Genomic DNA, 27,128 nt, shown 5'->3' on the forward strand with positions numbered 1-27,128 from the left:
CATAAATAACATTTATCATTATCGAACGATAAACACATCTTTTTGTGTAATAGTATTGCAATATTTATTGAATTGAAAATACATATGTTCCTTCTCGTACTCCATATTCGCATGATTTATTTTCGCTTCGAGGAATATTTCCAAGTTTTTTTTATAAATTAGGAGCTTCAAATCGAAAGTTTCGCATAGCATACTACTATCGCTGCGAGAATAGTATATGCACATAAAGCGATTTGTCTAAATTGACATCAAATATCAACAACAAGAAAATGAAATAAGACTACTTAGAAACTATGGAGAGAAAAATATCATGGAAACTAGTTCGTTCCGAATTATCGAGAAAGGACATTATACACATTTCGAATAAAGCTCGAACTTTGAGTCGAGAAAGTATCGTTAAGAATGTATAGGTCATGTGCGTTCGCAATTTGTTTAAAGTAATTTCATTACGGCGACGTACAAAGTTCCGTAAAATTAACAAAAGTCTTAATTAATAACGGGAAATCTTGTCTCTGTATTCACAATTGTTTTTCACAGTAACAATGTATGGACAATGATGATCAACAACACAGATTCATGAACATAGAATAATGCACTGGAAAACGGAAATCTAGTCGTCGACGTCAGCATAAATTTTGCTTGCATATTGATTAAATGCATTCTATTCTATGCTATAATAATTTACCTAAGAATTTTCACCGACAGATCGTAAAAGCATTTGTGTTAGCTGGTTTGATCAAATAAAACCTTCGAGTCGATTTCTTAAAATGACAGTGGATCTTTTTACAAGGTAATTCCTAAATTAGTTACTCTCTTCTACATTCTTGATCAAAATTGGCAAAGTTCGGTCTTGATCCATCGTTTTTCTATGTTGCAGATAGTGAGACACATTTTCGTATACCAAGAATGTAATCACAGTCGCTGGAGTCACCCTGGTCAGGTTCGCACTTAGACCCTTGTAAAAGCCTCGCCACCCCTCATACCTGCAATTAACCACCAGCAATACTCTTTCGTTATTTGCTTCTTCTGTTTTCATTATTTATTGCATAGAACTTTCTCAATAGGCTACAATGTACGTTTTCATTCGCATTACAGACCGGTGTACGATTCTTGTCGTGATTCATTAATCAAAGCACCTCTCTGTCCCACTGTTTTTCTTTATCGAAAAGGAAATAACTGTACGCCACGAGAATTATAAGCGATAATCATGTATTGACAACGATTATCGTAAACGTTGCACATACTTTTATTGTTCAACGTCAAAGATAACAGCATTATACAACTCCATTGTATATTTCAATTAATGTTCTTATTCGTTCATCGATCATCAGAATTACTTTTCGACACTTTTGTAACTTAGTTTGATAAAGAATTGTATACAATTGTGTGTAAAATGAAAAAAGTGGGTGAAGGAGTTTCTCAAAATCTAGACAATTCCAATTCTACGTAGTTTATTTCTCATTCAGATGGTTTCACTTTGATAAGTTTAGAGACACATACAACTTCATAAATCATACACAAACGTCCAAAAATCGTACCGCTGATGGTTTAACAAATGATCCGTCTAATTGTAATTACATTCCATGTCTCACGTACACACAACACTCACCTAAACATACACGTAAACACATTGCTCTCTTACATATTGTTCGCGCGTTAACTGTGGTCCTGCCACAGCAATTAATTCATTAGAAAATTTAGTCAAGGAGGAAAAAAATAAGATGATCGCCACAATCATCTAATTCGAAGGAAAATATTTGAACAGCCGATAGAAAGCTGGGATACATTCTCCAGATTCCCAATCGTTCAACAAATATCTTTTTTCTCCATTAAGCTCTACAAACATCATGCATAACCATTAAAAGCTAAATGATCCAACAGCTAGTTTATAATGAGAAACAATTAAATGTTGCTGCCAATGTTTATTAGGTCATTCATAGTCTTTAAATAATGAATCCTAGTCACAATTAGAAATACATATAAATAAATTGAACCTACTATTTTGAAAATTGCAAGGACATTGAATTTTATTGCCATATCATCAGTTGCACTGAGTACCAGACTCTATAAACTTTGCAACATTTGTCTATTGATTTTTCGGAAGGAGGTACATATTCATTCCATACAGAAATATAACATAAATAATAATTAAACTGTAGATAATTATTACATTCCCACGTATGTTTTCATTTCATTTACTTTTAATCGAAATTTGCTATCAACATTATGACTTGCATTATGACGCGAGGATTTGTAATTGATCTATTTATTTTAACACATTCGCACTAAAAAATTGTTTACTGTAGTTTCAGGTGTACGCATGATTTGTTATTTATACAATCATGCGACTTTTGATATTTTCTATCCTTTGTTACATGTTGTACCTTTCGCCAGTTACATTTTTACAATAAAACGAGAAGGTACAAGCTTTTTCTTTGAGTCAATCTTAATGCACTTACAAACAATATTAATTTATGGCAATAAAACTATTAAAATATAATTTCATCTTAAAAAGAAGATATTGATATACATGATAGATATTATGAACTTTTGAGTGCCAGCCCAAAGAAAAATTCCTAATAAGAAAAATAATTTAATCTTCCATAGAATTTATAAATTTCGTTCCTCTTCTCGCGCGTTACAAAAGCAAATAAAATTGTTCTATATGCGCGAAATATAGAATAAATAAAATATATGCTTGATCTCTATAAATTACTGTATGTTCAAAAAATAAAATTAACAACTGTTTTTGATGTCAAGAAATATCATTTGTTCGCTATGTTCTTAAAGTATTCCGTTATTATATGAAACAGTCAACTAGTATATAACATGATCATAATAAGATAACGTTAGAGACTGTTTTTAATTGTTCCAGTAACAAAAAAACTAGTGGATTGGTATTCTTAAAAATAAGTTTAAATAAATTGAAAGTCTATCCCTATAACATGAAGGCATTTAGCATTCAAAAACTCCAATAAAATGCTATTATTAAGAACAATAAAACTATTCCCAATAATATTGTTTGCTACATAAGTTTCTTTTCAAAAAGGAATTCCCAAAAATATTTTCTAAATAATTCGAGTAGTTACATTTGTTATATATACTATAGAACTACCTTTTTGAGTTACACTACTGAAATATATGTCTTATTAAACAAAATATTAAACGTTAACGAACAACACTTTCTTTAATTCATTGATGCCAATTAAGAACATAAAATAGTTTGGTAAAAGTTGGCACTTCCAGAATAAAACTAATGTACTGCTTTGCCATTTGTATAAAAATATATACGGGAAAAGAATCTTTTTTCTAATAATACTGTTCCAAATGTACCTCTAATGAAAAAAAAGGTAAAAGTTTTAAAATACAACCAACATATGACCGTCTCAAATAATAATTACCTCCAGATTACCTTTGTTGATTTACAAATCATACTTAGGGCTGGGAAAATTCAATATCAAAGCATAATTCTACTTTAGAAAATTATAAAATATTTAAATGAGATTAATATGTTCTTATTTTCTTCTACCTTTAATAATTTTAGATTAGTGTAATCTAAGGAATCAATGAGAGTTTGTAGGCACATTAGAAAATGTTTCATAAATTACTATAATTAAACATATATTTGGTGTAACGTGTAAAAGGTAGGGAGATAAGCCTTTATAAAAACCCTTTATTCCTTCTGACCTCCATATTGATTGAATGCAATGAACGCTGCCATTATAGTTGTGGTGATGATCTTGAAGTCGTGCTCTAACAACTTGATAAGGATAAGTCGAGGCGGCGGCAATTAATTTTGAAACCGCCGCGAAGTTGATATATTCCCATGTGCTCTGTAAATATAAAAATAAAGATAATATTTTTTCAGGATTGTGTTTTAAATGTCAAATCAATTCAACGTATATGTATAATTGCACATTAGACTTACCAGTTTGCTGTCAATCGGTACATTCAAGTAATTATTGTACCAATTTTTCAGTTCTTCGTACACCATAAATTGGATAGCACCGTGCGAAACACCAAACATTCCAGGTACAAATCCCTGTAAACATACGTTTTATAAAATTTTATATTATATTTTACTATAGTTTAATGAATACATTTAAAAAGGAGAATCAAATTAAAATCTAATGTTCCCTCTTCACTAAAAGGAAATTCATTTACCCGATACAAGCCTCTGAATCCTTCGGTTCTATATATCTTTTTAATTGCATCTACCATTCCATTGTATCTAAGTGTTTCTGGAAGATGTTTATCGTCCATGTACTGCAAACACAAACGTGTTTTTACTACCCAAAGTGGATTTGTCATAACTAAAGTAAGAATTCCAGCGTCTGCCGCAGCGAACATGTGCAACGATGGTCCTAACGGCTTCCTACTATTTCCACCTTGGATCCATGTTTTAATGGTATTATAGCTAAACAAAAGCAAGTTTCATATATTATTAACAAGGATTACATTAAAATCTTTTCTTATAAAAGTATTTAAATAATTTAAAATTCTTACAAAAAGAAGTAGCAACCCCATGCACCGCCAGATCCTAAGACATTTGGCGTTACCCCTCTGTAAAGACCTTTCACTCCCTCAGTCTTAATAATTTGCATTACTGCGCTTTTAAGGCTTTTGTATTGTGGGCCCACGCGTGAGTGACCATCGCTAACTGCAAAAAGAATAGAGTGATGAGTACATCTTGTTTCCAGGATTCCAGGAGGAAGGTGCAACTAGACAGAGCATGACGAACTGCTAATACGTACAATTCTTCTAACTGATACCATTGTCCAGATAACGTTCGCTATTTCTTTTCGTTCAACTCGTGACGATAACGTAAAGAGCAGCCAAATGATAAGCAAAATCTAATTATTTTTTCTCGCATCACGTGTCATAATTTATCTAATGAGCGTATTGCAACTTCAATCTTGTGACATTTTGATATATAATAGAAATCGTATTTTACTCTTAATTGCATTGCACTAGATATTTCGACGAATTCCTTTCCAACAAACAATAATCTATATCGTGTTGAGTTTAATTCATTCGCCACAGGCACAAAAAGACGATTCTTCATTATTCTTTGTGTTCAGGAAGATGTTTGTTGCGGTAAATTATCGATGTGTCCACATATTTCTAAACGTATTACACAGCCACCATTGCAACATTGCAAAATACTTTTAAACAGAATAATTAACAAGCCTTTCTACAACATTTACCACTGTATTTTTTCGTGGGAATTAAATTGTCAACAGTTTCTGCAAACATCTTACGCTTGTATGTACTACGCTAATTTTATTTCATACACATATGTATGAAGAGAAATGAAACTTATTCGGAATCACTAAGAAGATGACATTCTCTATTTACGTCTGGACGTGAATTTCCATAATAATATTAGGTTAATAGTTAAAATTAATAATGTTTCGATTAGATTATTAATATGTATAATTAATAATAGAATAATGCATTTTTGCGGTATGTGTACTACTTATTATGAACTTAATTTTTCCTAATTTCTATTACCATCTTTCAGATAAACTTTCTATTCTAATTTATGAAGTTTCTGGTCTGACGAAATTCATCGTTCAATTTTCAAAAAAAGATAATTATTTATAGGACGATCAAATAGTAACGTTACTTTACACGATATCAGGAAACATACGGAATTAAAAGTAATCTCTCTTTGTCTCAAACGAAATGATCACCTAATTATTTTTAATAAATTTCACGTTTTTAGTGTAGTTATTGTGAACCAAACAATTCAATTATCTACTTCATTTCGCCACACGAGACGAAACTTTGATCATGAGAAAAACATTAAAATGTAAATTGTTCGGGCTCACGTGCGTATGACGCAATCTGTGGAATTTCTTGCAATTTCTTGGTATGTAGCCAACGGATTTTACGACGAAAATACGACAAAGAACGAGTCCTATGAGGACATCATAAGTCTTTTGATGATAGCGAGATAAAAAATTACGATGAAATAAGCTTCTGTTTAAGATCCTATCATCTTAACGCTTCATTATACGCGAAAGTTTCGATTATGCTTAAATAAGTTGCTACTTTCGAATCAAATATGCTACGAAATCTTTTAAAATTCGTTTTATAACGTTAATTAACAGAAATTACGTAGCTACGTTGAAATAAACTCTTTCTTTAAGTTCACATCATATCTTAATACTCCTTCATATAAAAACGTTTCAACTATTCCTAAAAAAGATCTTTGATTCTTGATGTAAACAAAACCGATGAACTAACAGAAATTATATTAGTACATCGAAATATATTTCTTAATATGCATGATGCAATAAATATTTGAATTACTTTGAGTTCGTCAGACCGAAGTTAAATACGTGGAAAAACAGAAATACGAAACTGTGACCGTTGCTCCTTGTATTGAATATCATTAGCGATAAACTGGTCGATTCCGAGTATGTAATCTTTAAATAATTTGAACATAACAGTATAATGTTAACAATAAATGTCAATACAAGGTAACAAAAAAAATTTTCGGAAAATTCGACTTCTCCTGGAAATTCTTACATTTGAGAAGCAGTATAGTCGTAATGACCGAACAGAAATGTTAATAAGGCACTAACAGTAAGATTCGCAACAACGTGAAACAAAGATATTCTTTAAGTCAATTTAACTACAGGAATGTCTACTTTCCATTCCTAAATGTGGTTGAAAGTTAACCATAACTTTCCATTTCATTTCGAGGTACATCATTCGTGTATTTTAAGATTATTATATAATCTAAATTTTATGCACTCTTGCAAATTTTGTTATATTATTCGCATGACAATTAGGCTATACAGGATATCCACCTAACTCGAAACCCGCGCTCACGAGACATAAGAATGGAAACAGTGTAACATGTACGCTTACTACTGTAATCAAATGTCGCTCGCCATCTATGAGCTGTTACTAGAAATAAAATTAGGCGAGGACGCAGAGCGGTTTTTGTTGGTTGACGTCGAAGGACTTAAATTTGATGTCACTATAAGGAGAAGATGATCGCTGAGAAAGTTAGCTTCGTATTTTCGCTCGATGATTTCATGTCCTTACGTGCTTGAGGCTTCGAAGCAAGCAAACGCACCTGATTTTGATATCTTAAATTATGTCTACCTGAATGTAATTACAATTCAATTTTTTTTTGTCTAAAATTGTATTCAACTGTTTGAACGATCGAATCATAATGAAATTATCATCGCTAACGAATTACAATAAAATTGTTCACTTTCTTGAAGACCCTTTTTATATCTCGTTTGGTAATTTTCTTCTACGTTGTATTTCAAAATTTATGATCGCTATTACCTAATTTTGGATCGTTCTGTTGTGGATATGTCGAATGTAAGAATAGGGAACAAGAAAAGCGATTGGGATATAGTAAGACATTTCACAAAATTCATATTTAGACAGATTATTTCAGAAGAATACAAATAAATTTAACCCTCGTACTGCAGTACCTGGGTCCGTTCGAACTAGTCGGCTAACGACGGAGGTCTATTTTTTTAAACTGATCTGTCTACGTATGACTTCTATGAAGTATTTTATTGTATCTCAATTGTTTTCCTATTCTTACATCGGAGCAGCGATTTCAATCACAGTAGAACGATCTAAAATCAGGTAAAGCGGCCAATTTATGGAGAATGATTGTTAATAAATTTTAAAGTATGACGCAGAGAATATTAAATATGTTAAAAATGAAAATTACCAAACAAGATATAAAAGGACTCTCCATATAATAACGTTTATAATAACGTGAAAATTTAATTGTAGTTCGTTGGTACCATAATCCAAGATATCAAAACCGGTTGCACTTGCTTGCTTCGAAATTTCAGGAGCACGCAGGGACATAAAATCGTCGAGCGAAAACGCGAAGCTAGTTTTCTCAGTGATAGTCCTGTCCTTATAGTGACATCAAATTTAAAGTCCTTCGGCGACAATCAAATTTCAATTTCTAATTATACTTCTAGTAACAGCTCGTAGATGACGATCGACATTTTATTGCAGTAGTAAGCGTACATGTTACACTGTTGCCATTCTCATATGTTCTCGCGAGCGCGGATTCTGAGTAAAGTGAATAACCATGTGTACATATATGTGGTATCGATCATTAGCTAATTTTTACCATAAATGTATCATGAAGATTCACACCAATTAACACAATCTTCAGTTCAGTTAAATACGAAGTCAAAGTAAAATAGCAGAAGTAGTTTAAGTTTTACCGGGAGTTCAGTGAAGTAAGGTAAATTGCAAAGTAAACAATGTACTGTAATTAAAAATATGTAATCACATAACAATGCATAAATATATTCGATCATAATTTGTAAATAGAAAGAATTTTATTTAAAGGAATTAAATAACAAAAATCGATGTTAATAAACGTCACTTCCCGTCGCGTGCAACATTCAGTATTTATAATGCAAAGTTAAGGGACATCGTTTGTCTCTGTCTTTAAGCCGGTCAAAAATACTTTTTATTCTTCATAATAACGCCACGTGCTTTTCTTGTTCGACCTTGTCGGCCAAACTGATAAGAGCGTCGACCGTAGACGTCACAGTTTTTTATTATATTCTTTTGAATGTAATTATCGCTACTCAATGTGTTAACGAACCTACACGTTATTTCGAACTACTTCTATATATATGTATATATGTATATAAAATTGAACCGACTATCTACCAACAAAGAATGATTAATATCAGACTTAGTATCTTGCTTCCCGGTTTTCCTCATGACAAGTTTAAATATAGAATGTATTTGCACCAAATTTGCAAAAATTAATATTAGAGAAATTATTCAAGAAATTTTTATCAGATCATTTATTATAGAAATTACTTATGCGACAATACTATTTTAGATTAACAATGTATCATCAATGAATCCATAACAAAACTTATGTTAGATGGAATATGCGGTATTTTAGAAAACATAAAAATAGAAACATAGGTATTTCGTGAAGAAACATTCGAAAATTAAAATAAAATAAAATTGTCATGGCAAATAGCACCATTTGTTTTGAAAATGATTTCACTTACGAATATAATTATTACAATATTCTCTTCGATTCTCTGTAATTAAACAATTCAACTATCGAGATATTCATTTTATACAACGATTATAACATAAGCCGCATAATGTCAGACTGTGTGAGTCACAGAATAAAAGCAGAACATAGGGGAAAATTTTCTGTTTCTAGCACGTATAAATATACAATATAGCACGTTTACCACGTGCATATATCGAATAAATTGAATTCGTACCCGCCATTTGCATGCACAGCCGTTATGTCGTCAGCAAAGACACACTCGAATTTACTTACCTGCAAATCTGGTCTTGATCAAATCTAAAGGATGCAACATCAGCGTGGAAACCACGCCACCGGATACACCAGCAACGAGATGTTCGTACTTAAAGTGGCTCAACACGGGCAAAACACGAGCGGTCCCCGGTGAACCACCACTCGACTTTATTGTCGACATTTTACCCGTGTCAAACTGCTCGTCGTTCGTTATCGATCCGTCAGTGGAAAATCCAGTTGCATCCTTTACAACGCTAGCAATATTCGTCTCCACTCTGCGGCATATCTCTTGATCCGCGGCAGGCAGTGCCGTTGCGTTTGCGGTAACGCGAGACACAGCCGAAATCGCTTCTTCGGTTTGATACGTTCTTCCGTCTCGCTTTCTCCTTTTAACTGATTATGTAACGCAAAAGGACGTAACGCGCACCGAACGCAGACTAATGACTGACTCGGCGACTATTCGCGTTGAATGCTCTGCGCACCACCTCCCTCTACGTTCAACTACCTCTTTCCAACATGTGCCATCTTTCTGATTAAGAGGAAACAGAAACTCCTGTCGCGGGAAATTCAATGCAAACTATAAACGCGCGCCGTTCTCTACCACCACTTGAAAACGATCATCTTTAACTTTTTTAAGATTACTTAATTACTTTGTACCAGAGAAATTTAAATTGAAACATTATAGCTTTCATCTTTACGTTTCATGAAAAGTCATTCAAATTCTGTATGTATCCTAATCAAAATGTATGTATGTATATCTATCTACAAAATTTCTATGAAAAGTTACGAATTGGTCACTTTATTCATTGTAGTGATAGTTCTAGTATTAATAATATAACTTATAGAACAGTGAAAATGATGAAGGTGGGACATCTGGAAAATATTTGAAAATATTTTTCATTACGTATTTTAGAAAATAAAAAAATACTTTGCTAAAATGTAAATTTATACCTAATTAATATAAACCTTCTTAAAGATAATAAATTTTGAATTACTTCTATACTGTCAGGCAAATTTCTCAATAAATTAAATTTTAGATAAAATTACAAGTATTGATTAACGAATCTAGCAAAGAAGGTAAGCTAGATAACAGAACGCCCGTTCGATAACGTTAAAAATTGCTTATCTTTGAATGTCTGATAGGATGAAACATATATTGGCGATTGGTGATGAACGGATAACAGTTTTTTTACCCACTGTCACGATATAATATCTCAGTTACTATCCTCTCTTATATTAGCAGTCAGTGTATTGAACAATTCAGTTTGCTGTGTATTTTGTTTAGTGAAGCGTTAAAAAAGTCATTTGTATAAGTACGTTTAATTTTTAATTCAACAAACACTGTACTTAGTATTATATTTGCTAGAATTTTTAGAAGTAATTATCCATGTCGTTGTTAAAATGTTGTGTAAAATATGTTATGAATTGTTAATATATTCTGTTAATTAAATAAATTTCAGTGCTCAGAATTGCAAACGGAAACAACACATGACTGAAAGTTTTTATATATTGTAAGATTTAAGTGACAGTCAGTGGATAATGTGGTTAGAATTATATAAGAATTGTATAATTATATGTTGATAGATAAGTAAATGAATAATTAATTAAATAAAATAACGAAGAAAACATTTCATTTAACTAGAAAAAGAAAGTTTCTACAACGGTGGGTCATTGGTGTCAAAGCTTATATGCAGAATGGTAAGAACCTTGTACTTTACGTAATCTTTTTATTAAAGGAAATATGTTTCTTGAGAATCGAAAGAAGCAAAATACGAAGAAACGTTTGATAGATTTACGATTTCCTTAGAAATAAATTTTTTATTGGCATTTTACCAAATCTAATCATATACATACGTCCGTTCTAGATGGTAAAAGTAAGCTGGGATAAATTATTCACGATAAATTAATCGCGTAATTATTTCACTATCGACATACGTCCATATTTATATGGTATGCAAAATACTAAAATATTGACAATAATTGAAGATATATAAAGTGGCTTACTGCTGAAGGTTCAGGGTCGCCCACATATAATTGCTTCTCGTTAAAAATCTATAAACACGAGGTCACATTAATTGATTATACTTTTCAAGATTTTTAACGTATTCAAGGCTCTAAAGAAATCTATTCAGAATGCATTGATGTTTTCATTAATTATAGTTTAATGCATATGCGATATTCGGCAGGAATAACGCAAACGACTATATCCATTTTACATATTTATTTGATATAAAATTTTAAAAAATAATGTACACAATATTGGTTCACAAATTACAACACACAATCAGATTTTCATCACTCAAAAAGCATTACAATGGTATATAAGAATAAAGATGTTTGATCCATAAATATAATCTCAGCATATATTTATATGTGTGTGTGTGTAAGCTATTCTGACTATTAACACTATTCAGTTCTCAAGCTCAGTTGTACTTTACACGTCGCATAATCGTCTGCCTCACTTGTTATATCACAGTAATTCTGAATCAGAATAAACACTCAGTGAAAGAAAAGTACAATGTGGAATCACCTTGGTAGATGGATTTGCACATGTTACAAGAAGTCTGGTTATAAGCACTTATGTCTTTTGGTGAGTGTGAAAGAGCATCTGATCGATAGAGACGACATTCAAACTGAGAAAACGAAAGTCAAGGAGAAATTCATTATACGGTTGAATATATATATACATTCATTCTGATTGTTTAATCATTCATTCGTACTTTATGTTATCTGGTCATCTCGTACATTCTCTGCTTTATTTTTACACTTTGCGAACGACATATCTTTTGTTTAGCGTTCGACTAACTGCAGCTCAAGAGAAATTCATAGCATCAGCCATCATATCATTATACTCTTTCGTGTAAATCAGTTTGCTACCAGTTGCTGGAGCAGCCGATGGTGGTCTACCACCATAGACTATTTCTTCCAACTTTTTCCCTAGAGCTAATGCTATCCTGTCCCTCACGTACGTATACCCACCTTGGTTTTTATGTTCTTCTTGGAACCACATTATCTAAATATACAAAACACGTGACCAGATCCTTACAAAGAAGAATTAGATTGGTTTACCTTAGAATTCGGATACTTTGCTACTTCTTCCGCGAGAAGATGATACGGGAATGGACATAATTGTTCGAGACGAATGATAACTATTTTATCCTCCAATTGTTTCTCCTCACGTTCCTTGACTAAATCGTAAAACACTTTTCCACTACAAATCAACACCTTTTGTATGTTACCTGGTTTGACAAGAGGATCCGAAAGGATAGGTCTAAATGATGTGCCAGATTCCATTTCGGAGAAAGACGATAGAGCCATTGGATGACGTAGTAAGGATTTAGGCGTCATAATACACTGCATGAATAGATAAATGGTTATGCCAAGTTTTACGTAAATAATAGAAATAATAGATGTAGTTAGAGTAAAATCTGCCTAACCAGTGGTTTTCTGAAAGGCATGTGAATCTGACGACGAAGAGCATGGAAAAGGTTTGCGGGTGTCGTTAAATTGCAGATGATCCAATTTATTTCAAATAATTGCCGTGTCATAATTTGCTCCACGGTCTCTCCTTGGGGTGCACCCGGTTCCGTACCCGGAAGATAAATATAATCGTCGTCGCAAAGCTCGAGATATCGCTCGAGTCTCGCAGACGAATGTTCAGGTCCCTGACCTTCCAATCCGTGCGGCAAAAGTAAAACTAATCCTACTTGTCTACCCCATTTCGATTGGCCAGAGCATAAAAGAGTGTCTATAGTAACCTAAATATAATTAATTTTGCCTAATTTTAAATTATAATCTTTTAATAAAAGAGATTGTATCAAATTAAAAAGCGATAATGTATGATAATGATAACGTTCTTTTCGAAAACATATATATTGATCTTTCACAACAAAATCAAAGGGTATCTTTTGTATATATGATGTATCATTACGATTACCTGACACGTATTTGCGAAATCACCAAACTGGCCTTCCCACATCGTCAAAGTGTTATGATTGTAAGCCGAGTAACCTAACTCGAATCCTATACCCATAATCATGCAATTCATCAGTTGCTTATCGTAACTGCTTTTTTAAAAGATATTGCCTGTTTACAAGACTCACCGCAAACACCATATTCCGACAACGAAGAGTTAGAAACCGTGTATAATGCTTGTCCTGGAAACACATCGTGCAGAATATTTTTGAACGTTTTATCTTTATTTTGATCGTGAATAATATGAATGCGGTGAGAAAAAGTGCCTCGCTCGACGTCCTCGCCGGACAACCGCACGTGGTGACCTTCTTTCAGCAGACTGAGAAACGCTAAGCATTCGCCCATCGCCCAATCTGCTTGCCGAGCTTCCATTAACTGCGCTCTTTTGTCCATTACCCTCAGCACCTACGTTAAAACGTTAAATCGTTTCGGCATAGCTGTCTCAGCCAAACGTTTTCGAAGAATACTTTGATAGCATATCAGTATGTTCTTAGTATCGAGGAAAACAACTGAAATGTCTAATATGTCGAAACACGGAAACATAAAAAAAAATAAACCATACCTTAATGTTTATTCATTTAATCACCGTATACCTGACTATGAGAATCGATATCTTTGGGAGGAGTTGATATTGCTTTACAAATTGTCTTCATGGTTTCCATGTCGATGCCGGTGGATGGTATCTTATTGTTGGGACTTTGATTCGCAAAGAAGTCAGACCACGGTATATCGTGCCAGTCGCTCAAGTGCAACGAGTCTATCGTTTTCGCCTTTTCAAACTCTGCTTCGCAGTAGTCAAAATATTTTTCAGTTTCCTAGACAAATTGAAAAATAGTAAGAGATAGAACGGACGACTAAAAACTTATCAATATATGGAATAGTAATCAGATCTGTATGCACTTCTTTTGCAATCGCTTCGGTAATAACTCCTTCTCTGAGCAACTTTTCCGTATAAATGGTAAGTACATTCGGATGCGTCTTTATACGTTTATACATTAATGGTTGCGTAAGCATCGGCTCGTCTAATTCGTTGTGTCCGAATCTTCGATATCCCACGATGTCCAGAACAACGTCGTTGTGGAACATTGTCCTGTATCATTAATTTCCAAGTGACAGAAAAATGATTCCTATACTGATATAAAAATAGAACATATAAGTACCTATACTCTGCAGCAACTTTGCTACAATAAGCTACTAAATCAGGATCGTCAGCATGCATGTGAAATATAGGGGCATTTACAACACGTGCTACATCCGTGCAATGAACGCTGGACCGGGAATATCTTGGATCAGTGGTGAAACCGATCTAGGTTTGATCGATATCGTTAAAACAATTGATCATTTATTAGGTTCGATTGTAGTAACAAATGGATATCATTACCTGATTGTTAATTACAAGATGAAGGACGCCACCAGTCGTGTAATTTGGCAGATTAGTTAAGTGCATCGTTTCATAAACAACACCTTGCCCCGAAAAGGCGGCATCTCCATGAACCAAAATAGCCATAGACTTCTTACCGACTGGAATAAACAAACTTTTAATCATAAATTTCTTGATCAGCAGTCAACATAGATGCATACATACATTTAGCATCGTCCTTTTCCACTTGTTCGGCTCGAACTCGACCGACCACGACAGGATCGATTGCTTCCAAATGAGACGGATTAGCCATCATAGAAATAAGAATCTTCTTCTTGGATCTGCAAATAATTTCAGTTGAATTATTTATAATTTCGTAAATTGCGTCACTATATAATAACGTGATTTTTACCTTTCTAAAATTCTTTCCGCGTGTGTTCCCAAGTGATACTTTACGTCACCAGAACCGAAACCTTCCAAAGGAATCGAATGAAACTGAGTAAGAAGTTGATGCAGCGGTTTGAAACAAACATTGATCAAGGTGTTTAACCGTCCTCGATGAGCCATTCCTATCACAGCGCTTTCTACTCCTGTAAACATGTTACATCTTTCGGCCGATGCAAATGAAAATAGCTTTTTCAATAATTCATTAATTTTATTACCATTTTCTGCTGATGTTTCTAAGCACTGTATCATCGATGGTATGAAAGCTTCGGAACCCTCCAAACCGAATCTTTTTTCAGTGGGGAATTTTCGCGCCAAAAAGCCTTCGAACGTTACTGCTCTCATAATGTTTACCCAAATGAATTTTCTATGATCAGCTGGTAATTCCCAAGCTCCAGGTACTTCAAACTTCTGTCTCAACCAATCTAACTGGAAAGGTTTAGTGAAGTAATTCTTCATATAATACTCGATGTAATTTCTAAGTTTCAAACACCTTTCAATCGCTACTTTTCTTTTATTTAACAATCCAATTACTTATTTTTTTTTTTTTTTTTTTGTTCTTCCTTATTCTCTTTAAGGGACAATACTTACTACAACAAGGTCGTGAATGTAGGTGTACTCGAGACCTAAATGACCACAATAAACTTGGTTCAATCTCATTAGTATTTCGCGCAAAGGAAGATTTCGTTTAGGACCACCAATCACGGTGAATGGAGCAAGAGGAAATTCTCTGTCCATATCAGCCTCGGTCATTCCTTTCAAATGTTCTCGCACCACGATCGCGGGTGGTAAATTAGAAGTGCCTTGAAGCTTATACGATTCTGGATTTTGTATGCCCAGTGGATCGGTATCAGCTATTAAATGACCACGTGCCTTAAACCAATAAAGACAAACTTGACGATCTATTCGAGTGGATTTACTAAGGTGAATTTAACTTTAGGTCTCGATTGATGAGTGATACCTGATAAGCTCGAATCGTAGCATTAATATCAAGAGCTCCATTTATAAATTGTTCACCTTGCATGTCACCGTTGGATTTCGATTCTGGATTCTTTCCAGAACTTGATGCTATTCGGTAACAAGATGACGATATATTTTGTTTTAAATATAGTACAGTGCAAAAGTCATCGGTCACCTACTAAATGAAAATATTTTGTACTTACGTACATGTTTAATTCAAGAATGATTGGTAGCTCGCTAAAAGAATATTCAATGATTTGAAATAATTAACGTTTTATGTAATTCTATTTTATCCTGTCGCAGAAAAAAATCTCTCGCGATTCTTGTCAAACAATTTTTGAATAAACTCGCATCCTACTATTTACCATTACATATGTCTTTACATATCTCGAACAATTTATTTATATTCTTTGCCTTGCTCTTCTCTCCATACTGGCTCTAAATCATCTCATATGTGTTTTGTAACATTTAATTTACCGAAGTGTCTAGAAAAAATCGTGAACTAGCAGAAACGACAAACAAGTAGTATGGTTAAATGAAATATCTAAAGATTTGTTTCTATGTAACTCCGTGTAGAAATATTTCCTGAAAGTATGACGGATTACCATTGCTAGACCGCTATCGCAGATGACCCAAGACTTGTATACTGTACATGTATAGCTTTTTTAAAAAACCATATCGTAATATTACATACAATGAAACTTCGTTTGTATATAATCTTAATAGGTAACAAGTAATTTATATAAACGGAATATTGTAATCTATCATAAACATGCTATTAAACTCTAAGGAAAAGACCACCTGATAATGCAGTATTTGACGGTTTCGTATTAGAAGATAATTCAACTCGAGTGGACGCAGGTGTTGTCAAGTTAGAAGCTGATGAATACCCCGATGAGGTGGAGAATTTCTGTGAGCTGGAAGCTATTGACTCCGGTAGATTATCAGCATAAGTTAATCTAAAATAGGAATCCCACGAAGTGCTGACGGACTTCGGATCTTTCCTCCACAACTGGTACATGTGATCCAAGTACTGACTGTTATTCATGTTCAAGACGTAGTCGTACCTATTGTTCTTACGACCGCCTTTCTGGTCATCATGGTGGAAACGCACTTTGGACTGTTGCGGCTCGAACGGCACGAATAGGCAACGTTTGAATATCCGATATTGGTCATTGCGGGACTTGAACAAACGATTCACACATGAGACGAAAAGTCGAAAGCTATTATAAGATTGTGATTTCGTGTACATGTCCCCATTTGATGGTATTCGCGACCAAGATGCTGAAAATTTTGTACAAACACTTTCGAAATTTTAAATTTAATCGTCAAACGTATCGCATTTGAACCCGGGATCATAACATCGTGACACCTGACTGTTTGGAAGGTTGCTCTGTCGACTAACTTCGGCTAATATTCTTTAAATTCTTGTACGAAATTGCTCACTTCTCAAAGTTCAAATTTAGTACTTTGCCTTTTACAATAAATTAAAAGAGGATAATTTAAAAGAAAGAATCATTCGTGTTTGAATTTACAGAATATATATATGCTTGTAGCTGGATGCATGTACATTCACACGTTCCTCAAAGAAAGACTTTAAATCGTAATAAATAAATTTGCCTAAATTTTTCAAACAAACAGTGAAAAACAGTGAAACTAGATCGATTGATAAAGCTGCAACTTCTCTCGCCGTTCTCGCCATACGTTTTTGATATGGCACCAAGCTTCTTATCGATACTTTCTCGCAGAAATGTTTGAGATAGAAATCAGTAATTCGGCATTACAGGATAAAGTGAGATGAAATGACGCAACATGTCACGCAACCCTTAGATGATTTGATTAACCTGCCCTATATAGACGTGCAACTTGACATAACATCTTTCGGTAAAAGAATATTGCACTTTATTCGCAGAAGATGGTTCAAGTCGAAGAAATTATTACGCGTGCCAGTTTTCCTAAGAACCCAATATTCCTTTTCCCACGCGGTCCTTTTTGTGAAAGCAAGTGCACCAAATGTTTATTGACAATCTAAGTTATGAATCTATTGCTTTCGGCTTTCTAATTAATTAAAATGCTTTTGTATACGTAGGGCAACGCAATATCGTTGTACGCAGATCATAGGGTTATAACTATTAGCCCGAGTAACGATCCAAAGGAAACAATTTTTCCGAGTAATCACATAGTCTCTAAAAAGGTAGGTATTACAATTAGCAAACTAAAATATCGATCTAGTGCGTAATTTATTTTTGGATCACTTCATTTACAGTACACAATATGGAACTTTCTACCAAAGAATCTCTTTGAGCAGTTCAGACGGATTGCAAATTTTTATTTTCTCATGATGACAATAATATCTGTGATGATAATATCTCCGATTTCTCCGTTAACCAGCATTTTACCGCTGAGTTTCGTCGTATTTGTAACCGCGTGTAAGCAAGGCTACGAAGATTATAACCGTTACATGGCAGACAAACGAATAAACCGAACATTCATCACAGTGATCCGTAATAAATGTGTACAGGTTGGTGCAATTGTATTGGCATATCTGAAAAAATTGATTCGATATGGTGGCATGATAGAAGAGCGACGCGTATAAACAATTATTAATTCTTACATATCTGCAGAAACAAATCCTAAAAGTTTTGTCCTTTTTTTTTTTTATTTAGTTGTTTACATTCACAATTTGTCCGATTTGGACATTTGGTAGAATTTTTTGGCTGTTTGATAATCATATAGGTGGTTACCCTCAACGGTGGTTACCATCTTCGTGAAATCCTAAAAGTGTCCACTGTTAGGATAGGAACGTCGCTATTATTCGATTTATATTATTTATATTATCTAACAAAACGTTTTATAGCTTGTATTAAGGATCAGAAGCGAAATTAAAGGAAAAAGATGTTTGATTTGCTAAATAATTAATTACTAATATCTTATTTTAAACCGGTTCCCTGAAAAATTTACTTTTCTTTCCGTAGAGAATTTACGTCACTCTTGTAACAAATTTCTTGTAAAGATCTTTTTATCTGTCACCAATCGAAAGTTAAACTTCGAAGTACAGAAATTACACTTTGTACAACAAAGAATGTTGTAACAACCACGACCGATAAGATATCAAAAGTACGATAACAATAGAAATCGAGAAGGGACGGATGTTAAGTCTGTTTGTAAACATTCTCATACCTTTTACGATAAACCAATATGATATAATAATTTACAACATCGAAAGTAAAGTAGTAATATAAAAATCAAGTGGAGAGGAAAATTTAAAAAGACTTTTCTTTATTTTACATTTTTAGAACGTACCTTGTGAAGAAATAGTAGTTGGAGATTTAGTGAAAGTGTATCGCGAGCAAGATGTTCCTTGCGATCTTTTGCTTCTTTTTAGCACGGATAATACGGAACGCTGCTATATCACCACATCGAATCTCGATGGTGAAACCAATCTAAAAGCAAGTAATTCTTTCTTAATCGAATTAACACGTTGAATGCCACGTCAGTTTCGCAAGGTTTGGCCGTGTCGCCATGATGAAGTTTTTATTATGCGATACATACAATATAATGTTGAAATATCACCTACAGGAGGTATCGTACGGTGTATAATCATCATTAATGAATTTATCTCACTGAGGTTACCGGTAACCTCCATGGCGCTGTGGTGTAATTTCGCTCGATTCACTTATTTTTCGCGATTATCAATTATCTCATATTGTTTCTTCGCGTTGGATAAACGTATGGATAAACCATAATCCACAAACGGACCGTCACAAGATTTAGCATTTGTTACTTTACTGTGTAACAGCACTCGACGACAGACCTTCCGACGGTTTCTATCCCGGGACGTGTTACACAAAAGCTCCGTTCTTCGGACAAGATAATTGCTAAATGTCGAAAGATCTTCGAAAAGTCGGCATACCTTCAACTAGCCTAAGTACCCGCTATAAGTCTTCCGATTTCTCTAATTAAGGTCCTTCAAACTGAACAAATATCTCTTAATCTTAGCTTTCCTTGATCTATTATCTATTACGAAGAAATACGGGAAATCCTTTCTCGGGTTTTTCTCAGATACGATGCTAGCAACTTTTTCTCGAGGGCGGTTAGCATCCTTCCTCAACCACCAACCTAGTAGATTAACCAATTAACAGCGACGTCCATTTTCCTCACTTTCCTAGCGAAAACTTTGAGAATTGTTAATACTTGAAACGTCTTGAAATGAGAATTGTTAAGAAATATACTGTTTAAACCCTTGGTCTATAACCACAAGCGAGACTCGTGGTAAAGAATTTGTGCCATAAGCGAAAACCACGAATTTAAAAACACTATTAAAACACGTCTTAAAAGCACTATTTGTCCTCAAACGTTGTTTATTATTTCACAATTCCTTTTGTAGCCCCTAAATATACATGTCATAAGAAGTATACATCTTGCGCCAATTCGGGCATACGGCTGAACAGATGAATGGCACGGTACGCGACCGAACTTCTTGCTTACTATGGCACGCGCGATCAGCAAATAGCGTGTAGGCCAAGGGGTTAAATATATCCGAGTGTTTCTTCAGCACCTATCACGTTCTATATACCTCAACTGTTAAGGCTCTTAATTGCCATCAAACATCTTTCAAGTCGAAACGTTCCTTAGGGTTATTGTTCACTCAGGTAAAAGTGGGATTTCCAATGTTCGACAGCCACTGGATAATAGATCTATATTTCATGTATAAATAAAACTGTTTTTATATGTTTTATACCGCATTAATTTCGTCACATCATTTTGGTAACGATGGTAATAATACAAAATTTATAACTATTGGCATTTGTTCAAATTATGTACTTCTACTAATCTTGGTGCGCCGGTCACCGATGACCCCTGCGGCATTCAACGTGTTAAGGAACTGATTTCATAATAAAAAACATTGAAATAGCAGTGTCGATGATATTTATCGAACTATTATTTGTTTAGGCTGTGATGATCCCAAAAATACTCACGAAAATGACCATGCAACAAATAGCATCTATGGAAGCTACTGTTACTTGCCAGCATCCTTCGTCCGATCTCTATGCTTTTCATGGCAAACTGGAAATAAATAATGGGAACAATGAAATAGCCAATGGACATCTAACGATTAATAATTTATTGCTTCGTGGGTCCAGATTAAAAGACACAGATTATATTATCGGTTGTGCGATTTACACAGGTCACGATACAAAACTGTCCCTCAATTCCAAGATAAAGAGCAACAAATTCTCCACAGCTGAAAAGTAAGCGCATTGAAAAATGCAAAATGCTCATAGAATGTGAAAACTGATATAGTTAAGTGAAATGAAAAGTATCTATAAATAGTGAACGTTTCTTTATAGATCCATCAACAAACACATCATCTCGTTTATCGTCTTACTTCTGGTCGAGGTACTAGAATCTTGTGTAATGAAAGTCATAACAGAGGCGAATGCGAAGTGGGAATCGTACCTTGGTACTATCCAGTCCATTACTTTCGGTTCATTGGCTACAGATTTTCTGAGCTTCACCATTCTATACAATTACATTGTGCCGATATCATTGTACGTTACAATAGGTAAAAACCATGTTTTTTTTTTATCCTTTCTTCGTCCTAAAAATATTTTTGCCGTACGATACCAAATTATCATCGTTCAGAATTGCAATTCTATCGATTAAATCTTGCCACAATTAATCTCAATTTAATCGCGATACAAATAGGAACATTTCTAACAAGTTCCAATCAATTGTTCTCGTTACAGAATTACAAAAATTCCTCGGTTCGTTTTTCTTCAGCTGGGATCTCGACATGTATGACGAAGTCACGAACCAAACGGCATTGGCCAACACGTCGGATCTAAACGAGGAGCTTGGACAAGTCGAATATTTGTTCGCGGACAAGACCGGTACACTCACGGAAAATCTGATGGTGTTCAGGCGAGCCTCGATCAATGGAAAAGTTTATATCGAAAAAGATTGCGATGGTAATTTATATTTATTACCTCCGAACGGCGACGAAAATCAAGCAATCCAATTAAAAACTTGGGAGGTAATGTCGCATTTACAATGGAATAAAGTCTTCCTTTAAGTCCATGTTTAATATAGTTTTTAATTAAATTCTAGCCAGATATTTGGCATTTTATGATAAGCCTTTCTCTGTGCCACTCGGTTCAAATTTCACCTCCGAGTCAGACGCCCGGTGTTATCGCTAGACGCACGGAATATCGCGCCAGCTTTAAACAAAAAAAAATCCTGCAGGTGAACAGTTCCTTGCTGATGGATCCGAATTTACCGGAGTATCAGGTAAAAATATTTGTCTCGTAGGTGAACATAAATCAACATTGTCATATGTTTTATAAAAAATTCTTTCGCTTCATATGACACGTCGACACGTCGTGTTAACGTAATTCATAACGAACGAAAGACAAAGCTGTACGAAAACATCGATATTTTATGCGAAGCTAATTTGACTATCGGTCGAACATTTAAAAATATCTGATCACTATGCGGTAGGCAGCATCAGCAGACGAAAAAGCTTTGGTCGAGGCCAGTGCCAGATGCGGAGTGGTCTTCCAAAAATGCACCAACGACGTGATAGAGTTGAAAATTTATAAGAATATCTTGACCTACGAAAAGCTCGAAGTTTTAGAATTTACTTCCGGTTAGTATTCGAAGATCTATAGAATCGTCAATGAAATCGCAGGTTTTTTAAATCGCTAATTCTTTGTCAATAGAACGCAAAAGGATGTCGGTTATAGTGAAAGACACTGCTGGAGATTTCTGGTTATATTGCAAAGGGGCCGACTCCGCTATGTTACCACTGATTGTCTCAGGCAAAATCAACGAAGCTATCACACACGTGGCCGATTTTTCAATGGTTAGTCGATTCTTGCACTAAATTCGTGCACTTTCATTACTGTGAATTCGATCGTTACTTCCTACTTCCTATATGTATCGTTAACAAATTTTTTAGAGAGGTCTTCGAACCCTAGTTGTTGGCTATAAGAAAATGAGCCAAATCGAATACGATCGACTATTACAGAGAGTGGAACAAGCTAGACAAATAATTGGAATGGAACGAGCGGTATACATGCAGCGAGCTTATGATCAGATGGAAAGCGGGCTCACTCTGTTAGGTGTGACCGCTGTTGAGGATCGTCTTCAAGAAGATGTGCCGGAAACATTGGAGTGCTTGCAAGTAGCCGGTATTAAAGTTCGTAGGATTAATACCAAGAACAAGAAGAAAAAAAGAAGACAGACTCTGTCAAGATCACACGATTTCTTTTTTATTTAGGTGTGGGTGTTGACTGGCGACAAAGCAGAAACTGCGGAAAATATAGCGTTTCTTTGTGGTCAATTCAAGAGTGGTACCGAAGTACTAAGAATGCTAGAAGTAACCATAGGGCAAACTTGTCTAGTTAAACTTACGAATTTTGAGTAGGTACAATTTAATTATTTTTCATACGATCATTCCAACTTTAATTCATACTGTTATTCTATTTGGTTTCATACGATTCCAGGCGAAGAATTATCCTCGAACCTTACAGACAATACGGATTGCTAGTCGATGGCTGCAGTATTGCAACTGCACTAAGGGACCATGCGGCACAATTCAGATCAGTTGCAATGGCCTGCGATGCAGTTGTTTGTTGCAGGCTAACGCCATTGCAAAAAAGCCAAGTATAATGTTTATAATGTTTATATAATGCTTTTTGATTTTTAATGTTTATAAGATTTTCTTAAATGTATGCAGATTGTAAGCCTGGTTAAAAAAGCAAAGAATAAACCGCACACCGCGGCCGTTGGCGACGGAGGAAACGATGTCTCGATGATACAAGAAGCCCATGTCGGAATCGGAATAATGGGCAAAGAAGGTCGACAAGCGACTATGTGCTCCGATTTCGCGATAGCGAAATTTAAATTTTTAAAAAAGGTTCTACTGGTACACGGACATTGGTACTATGTAAGAGTCAGCACTTTGACGCAGTATTTTTTTTACAAGAATTTTATCTTCATTACACCGCAAGTGTTGTACAACACATATTGCGGCTTTTCTGCACAGGTAAAACAATTTTGAAACAGATGTTCACTTACAATTATATGCAAATGATTTCATTTTACGATCTACGTATTTTCAGGCATTTTACGATGCATTGTTCTTAATGCTTTTCAATGTCTTATTTACATCGTTGCCGATATTGGCGTACGGATTGTTCGAACAGAACTTCACTGCCGATAAACTATTATGCCAACCATATTTGTACAAATTACATCGGCACAATTATTTATTAACTAAATGGCAATTTTTTGTATGGAGCGCTCTAGGTAAAGTAGATAATTCATTAACAATGATCAAACTTCAGAAGATTTCACGATCTAAACCTAATATATTCTTCCAGCTATATGGCATACCCTTGTCATATATTATATGTCACATGTGTACATATCCATCAATCCTGTTATACTGCATAATAATACATCAATAGATCAGTGGGCATTTAGTACATTTGTTTTTCATTTAGTTACATTAGTGGCCAATGTGCAGGTATACCAAATATAATATTTTTATTTCATAGGAAAATACGTTACACGAAGTTCTCTATGATTTCCAATTTTTAGATACTATTGCGTAGTTGCTATTGGACACTACCCCTCGTACTATCAGTAACATTATCGGAACTAACATTCCTTGTATTTGCGATTCTTTATTCATTCGTGCACGTGTAAGTAAGAATATTACAAACTTCGCAATTGTGAAATCTATAATTTTGTCCCATTTCTCTGAGATATCTTTTACATTTATTTCGCAGACGATATGACGGCGATATGCTGAAAGTTTTCCCGACGTTATTATCGTCGATAACATTCTGGTTCTTAACCATCGTCATTGTTATGATTTGTCTAATCCCCGACTGCTTAGTCATTATATACAACAACTATAGACCAGTTCGTATAATGAGAAGAAATGAAGAAACGCGGCAGTATACTAACAATAGTACCAATGATAATACCAATGATAACACGGAAAACGTACTGTTACAGGCATATATATAATATATATATATATATTATAACATACATTCGAATAAGTCAATATTCCAAACTAACGATAATGAACCAATGTAATATATTTTTAGACGCAACGCTTTTTCAACACGATCCCATGGAAATTCAACTTTATATTGCGAAAAGCTAAATAAACTGGAACCAGATTGGAGCACTCCGATTCTAATCAAATTAATAAATTGTTTCTCGTATCATAAGGAACGTAAGTCATTCATTAATTTATTAATTTATCATTCGTTCATCGGATAGAATACATAAATGTATTTATCATTAAACTCCAAAGTCATTTGTAACGTACTAGTAAAATTATGTTACGCGTTACTATTGTATTGCATTGTTTATCATTAAACTCTAAAGCCAGTTGTAACGTACTAGTAAAATTATGTTACGCGTACATATCTATAATTGCTTGATTAAAACAATGGAACATTGTTGCAACTCGGATAAAAGTAGTAACTAGTAGTAACTAGTAAGATTCATTCATGACACGTGCATTTTTATATAAACATTGTATTCATATAAATATTATAATCGCAGTATAGTAACGATACAGTTACTAGTATAGATAAGTCTGTTAATAAATGTAAACCGTATTTTAATGAACGTATAATATGATTATGTACGGTTTGGAGTGACTCAGGAGTCGCGTTCTTAAACAATTTATAATTTACGTATTTATATACTGATTCCAAGGTAATTCTTTGATCACTTCGAACAATATAATTTAGTGAATACAATGCACATGTTGTTGCAGAATTCACAGCATACTATAAGGAAGATAATTCTATATAATGAGTCTCTGCAATTATCGATTGTAAATTAATATAGAATACAACTATAGGATAAAAATACGTACTTTTGTACTTTATGACTGAAATACGAACGTTTTTATTTTTTAAGCGACCAAATTTTATAATAAAAATTTGATAAATATATGTATATATTTTTTTTACTGATCCACAAACTATTTATTGCAAATAAATATTAATTTCATACCGAAAAAATAGATAAGTTTAATTCATACCATAGACAAGTATACAGCATAAACCTCGCATCTTATGGGACTTTGTCCCCTATCTTCTGAAATACCGATCGTGTAAAAAATCAGAGTATTTCTTGTGCCTTCTACGATTTACAGTCATGGGTGCTAGAATTATATTTAACTGAACAAATAAAATTGGTAAAGTAAGTTGAAACATCGAAATGTTTCAATCATGAATATTTTAAACATGATATTATTTACATGTATTATAAATAGTGTTGATAGTTACAGAATTTTTTAATAAATTAAACAAAGCTAAAAACAAATTTAATTTCAAATACACGCATCAGATATAAAAGTATTAAATATATGTGTACATATTTGATTTGGAAGTTCTAATTTTGTTAAACTTTTTTATTGGGAACGATACATATTTAATAAAGATTCATAATTAATACTCATTTAGAGACATTTTTCTGTACCAAATGAAATATTGCGCATGTACTTACTTCAGATAAATGGTGACAAGTTATAAAAAATACTTTAATTTAGTCACTTAGTAAGTTGAAGTTTAGTTTATATTCTTTACCTTTAATACTTTCACCAAAGGATGGCGTTAAATACAAAATCCTAACTTCTCGATCGTAGCGTTTTATGGTGGTCGATTTGTAAAATACTACTCCCGATATTAAATAGTTACCTCTTCCATTGAAGTTTCAGACCTATGTATATGATCGTGGTTCAGACACTAAAAGTCTTACCCCCACCACTATTATATGAAATCGATAATATAGCATGTGATGCGAAAATGGTATAAGGGGTCAGATGATCCCCAAAACATGGGGCACGAAAAACATTGATTGTCTATTCTGTACTTCGTCAATGCTATGCCTTTGGCAGTATTTCTACTTCTACCATCTTTTTACTTCTATTGACTTTACCAATTTTGGTAGTTGGATCCAAGATAATCCCTAAATTCACTACTCTAAATTGTAGAAGGCAAAGCAACCTTCTGATTTTTTACACGATCGGTATTTCAGAACATGCGACGA

General features: G+C 34.0%; 3 protein-coding genes across 5 annotated transcripts; 1 reads left to right on the forward strand and 2 right to left on the reverse strand.

The window, feature by feature from the left end:
- Positions 1–39: 39 nt before the first annotated feature.
- LOC100746002 (mitochondrial folate transporter/carrier) lies at positions 40–9,763 on the reverse strand. The gene is made up of 6 exons (XM_012394315.3): positions 9,323–9,763; positions 4,507–4,660; positions 4,165–4,417; positions 3,929–4,042; positions 3,688–3,833; positions 40–983 (listed from the first exon to the last, which is right to left on the reverse strand). The coding sequence occupies exons 1-6, from the start codon at positions 9,480–9,482 to the stop codon at positions 803–805; spliced, it is 1,008 nt and encodes a 335-aa protein (XP_012249738.1). The 5' UTR covers positions 9,483–9,763; the 3' UTR covers positions 40–802.
- On the reverse strand, positions 9,603–17,292 carry LOC100746125 (2-oxoglutarate dehydrogenase, mitochondrial-like). Its single transcript, XM_024372525.2, has 17 exons — positions 16,842–17,292; positions 16,042–16,148; positions 15,672–15,953; positions 15,299–15,509; positions 15,049–15,226; positions 14,862–14,977; positions 14,658–14,797; positions 14,437–14,582; positions 14,177–14,366; positions 13,870–14,091; positions 13,405–13,681; positions 13,239–13,324; positions 12,739–13,059; positions 12,371–12,655; positions 12,022–12,314; positions 11,306–11,934; positions 9,603–9,922 (listed from the first exon to the last, which is right to left on the reverse strand). Exons 1-15 carry the CDS (start codon positions 17,290–17,292, stop codon positions 12,114–12,116), a joined length of 3,213 nt encoding a protein of 1,070 aa, XP_024228293.1. The 3' UTR covers positions 9,603–9,922; positions 11,306–11,934; positions 12,022–12,113.
- LOC100745884 (probable phospholipid-transporting ATPase IF) lies at positions 10,531–25,993 on the forward strand. Of its 3 annotated transcripts, none has more exons than XM_012394313.3 (19): positions 10,531–10,999; positions 18,130–18,234; positions 18,307–18,561; positions 19,337–19,489; positions 20,994–21,292; positions 21,392–21,606; positions 21,791–22,077; positions 22,152–22,331; positions 22,542–22,689; positions 22,763–22,905; positions 23,002–23,241; positions 23,323–23,465; positions 23,549–23,708; positions 23,782–24,090; positions 24,167–24,353; positions 24,428–24,573; positions 24,648–24,751; positions 24,839–25,058; positions 25,166–25,993. In XM_012394313.3, the coding sequence occupies exons 1-19, from the start codon at positions 10,997–10,999 to the stop codon at positions 25,226–25,228; spliced, it is 3,360 nt and encodes a 1,119-aa protein (XP_012249736.1). In that variant the 5' UTR covers positions 10,531–10,996; the 3' UTR covers positions 25,229–25,993. The 3 variants fall into 3 exon arrangements, with proteins under 3 accessions (XP_012249736.1, XP_003485770.1, XP_033180752.1); XM_003485722.4 differs by lacking the exon at positions 10,531–10,999 and adding an exon at positions 11,755–11,891; XM_033324861.1 differs by lacking the exon at positions 10,531–10,999 and adding an exon at positions 17,906–17,924.
- The last annotated feature ends 1,135 nt before the right edge of the window (positions 25,994–27,128 follow it).

The sequence above is a fragment of the Bombus impatiens genome, unplaced genomic scaffold (assembly GCF_000188095.3).
Source record: "Bombus impatiens unplaced genomic scaffold, BIMP_2.2 scf_0080, whole genome shotgun sequence".
In the NCBI taxonomy this organism is placed as follows: Eukaryota; Metazoa; Arthropoda; class Insecta; order Hymenoptera; family Apidae; genus Bombus; species Bombus impatiens.

Bases quoted from the DNA above. Each gene is read 5' to 3' on its own strand.
- LOC100746002 (XM_012394315.3), bottom strand. From the start codon at position 9,482: ATGTCGACAATAAAGTCGAGTGGTGGTTCACCGGGGACCGCTCGTGTT. The intron at 4,418-4,506 runs GTAAGAATTTTA...GCTTTTGTTTAG, and splicing joins TGGGGTTGCTACTTCTTTTT to CTATAATACCATTAAAACAT. The intron at 3,834-3,928 runs GTAAGTCTAATG...TTATATTTACAG, and splicing joins TACCGATTGACAGCAAACTG to AGCACATGGGAATATATCAA.
- LOC100745884 (XM_003485722.4), top strand. From the start codon at position 11,820: ATGTGGAATCACCTTGGTAGATGGATTTGCACATGTTACAAGAAGTCT. The intron at 22,332-22,541 runs GTAAAAATATTT...ACTATGCGGTAG, and splicing joins CGAATTTACCGGAGTATCAG to GCAGCATCAGCAGACGAAAA. The intron at 23,466-23,548 runs GTAGGTACAATT...ATACGATTCCAG, and splicing joins GTTAAACTTACGAATTTTGA to GCGAAGAATTATCCTCGAAC.
- LOC100746125 (XM_024372525.2), bottom strand. From the start codon at position 17,292: ATGTACACGAAATCACAATCTTATAATAGCTTTCGACTTTTCGTCTCA. The intron at 15,954-16,041 runs GTATCACTCATC...TATTGGTTTAAG, and splicing joins CTACGATTCGAGCTTATCAG to GCACGTGGTCATTTAATAGC. The intron at 15,510-15,671 runs GTAAGTATTGTC...AAACCTTTCCAG, and splicing joins ACATTCACGACCTTGTTGTA to TTAGATTGGTTGAGACAGAA.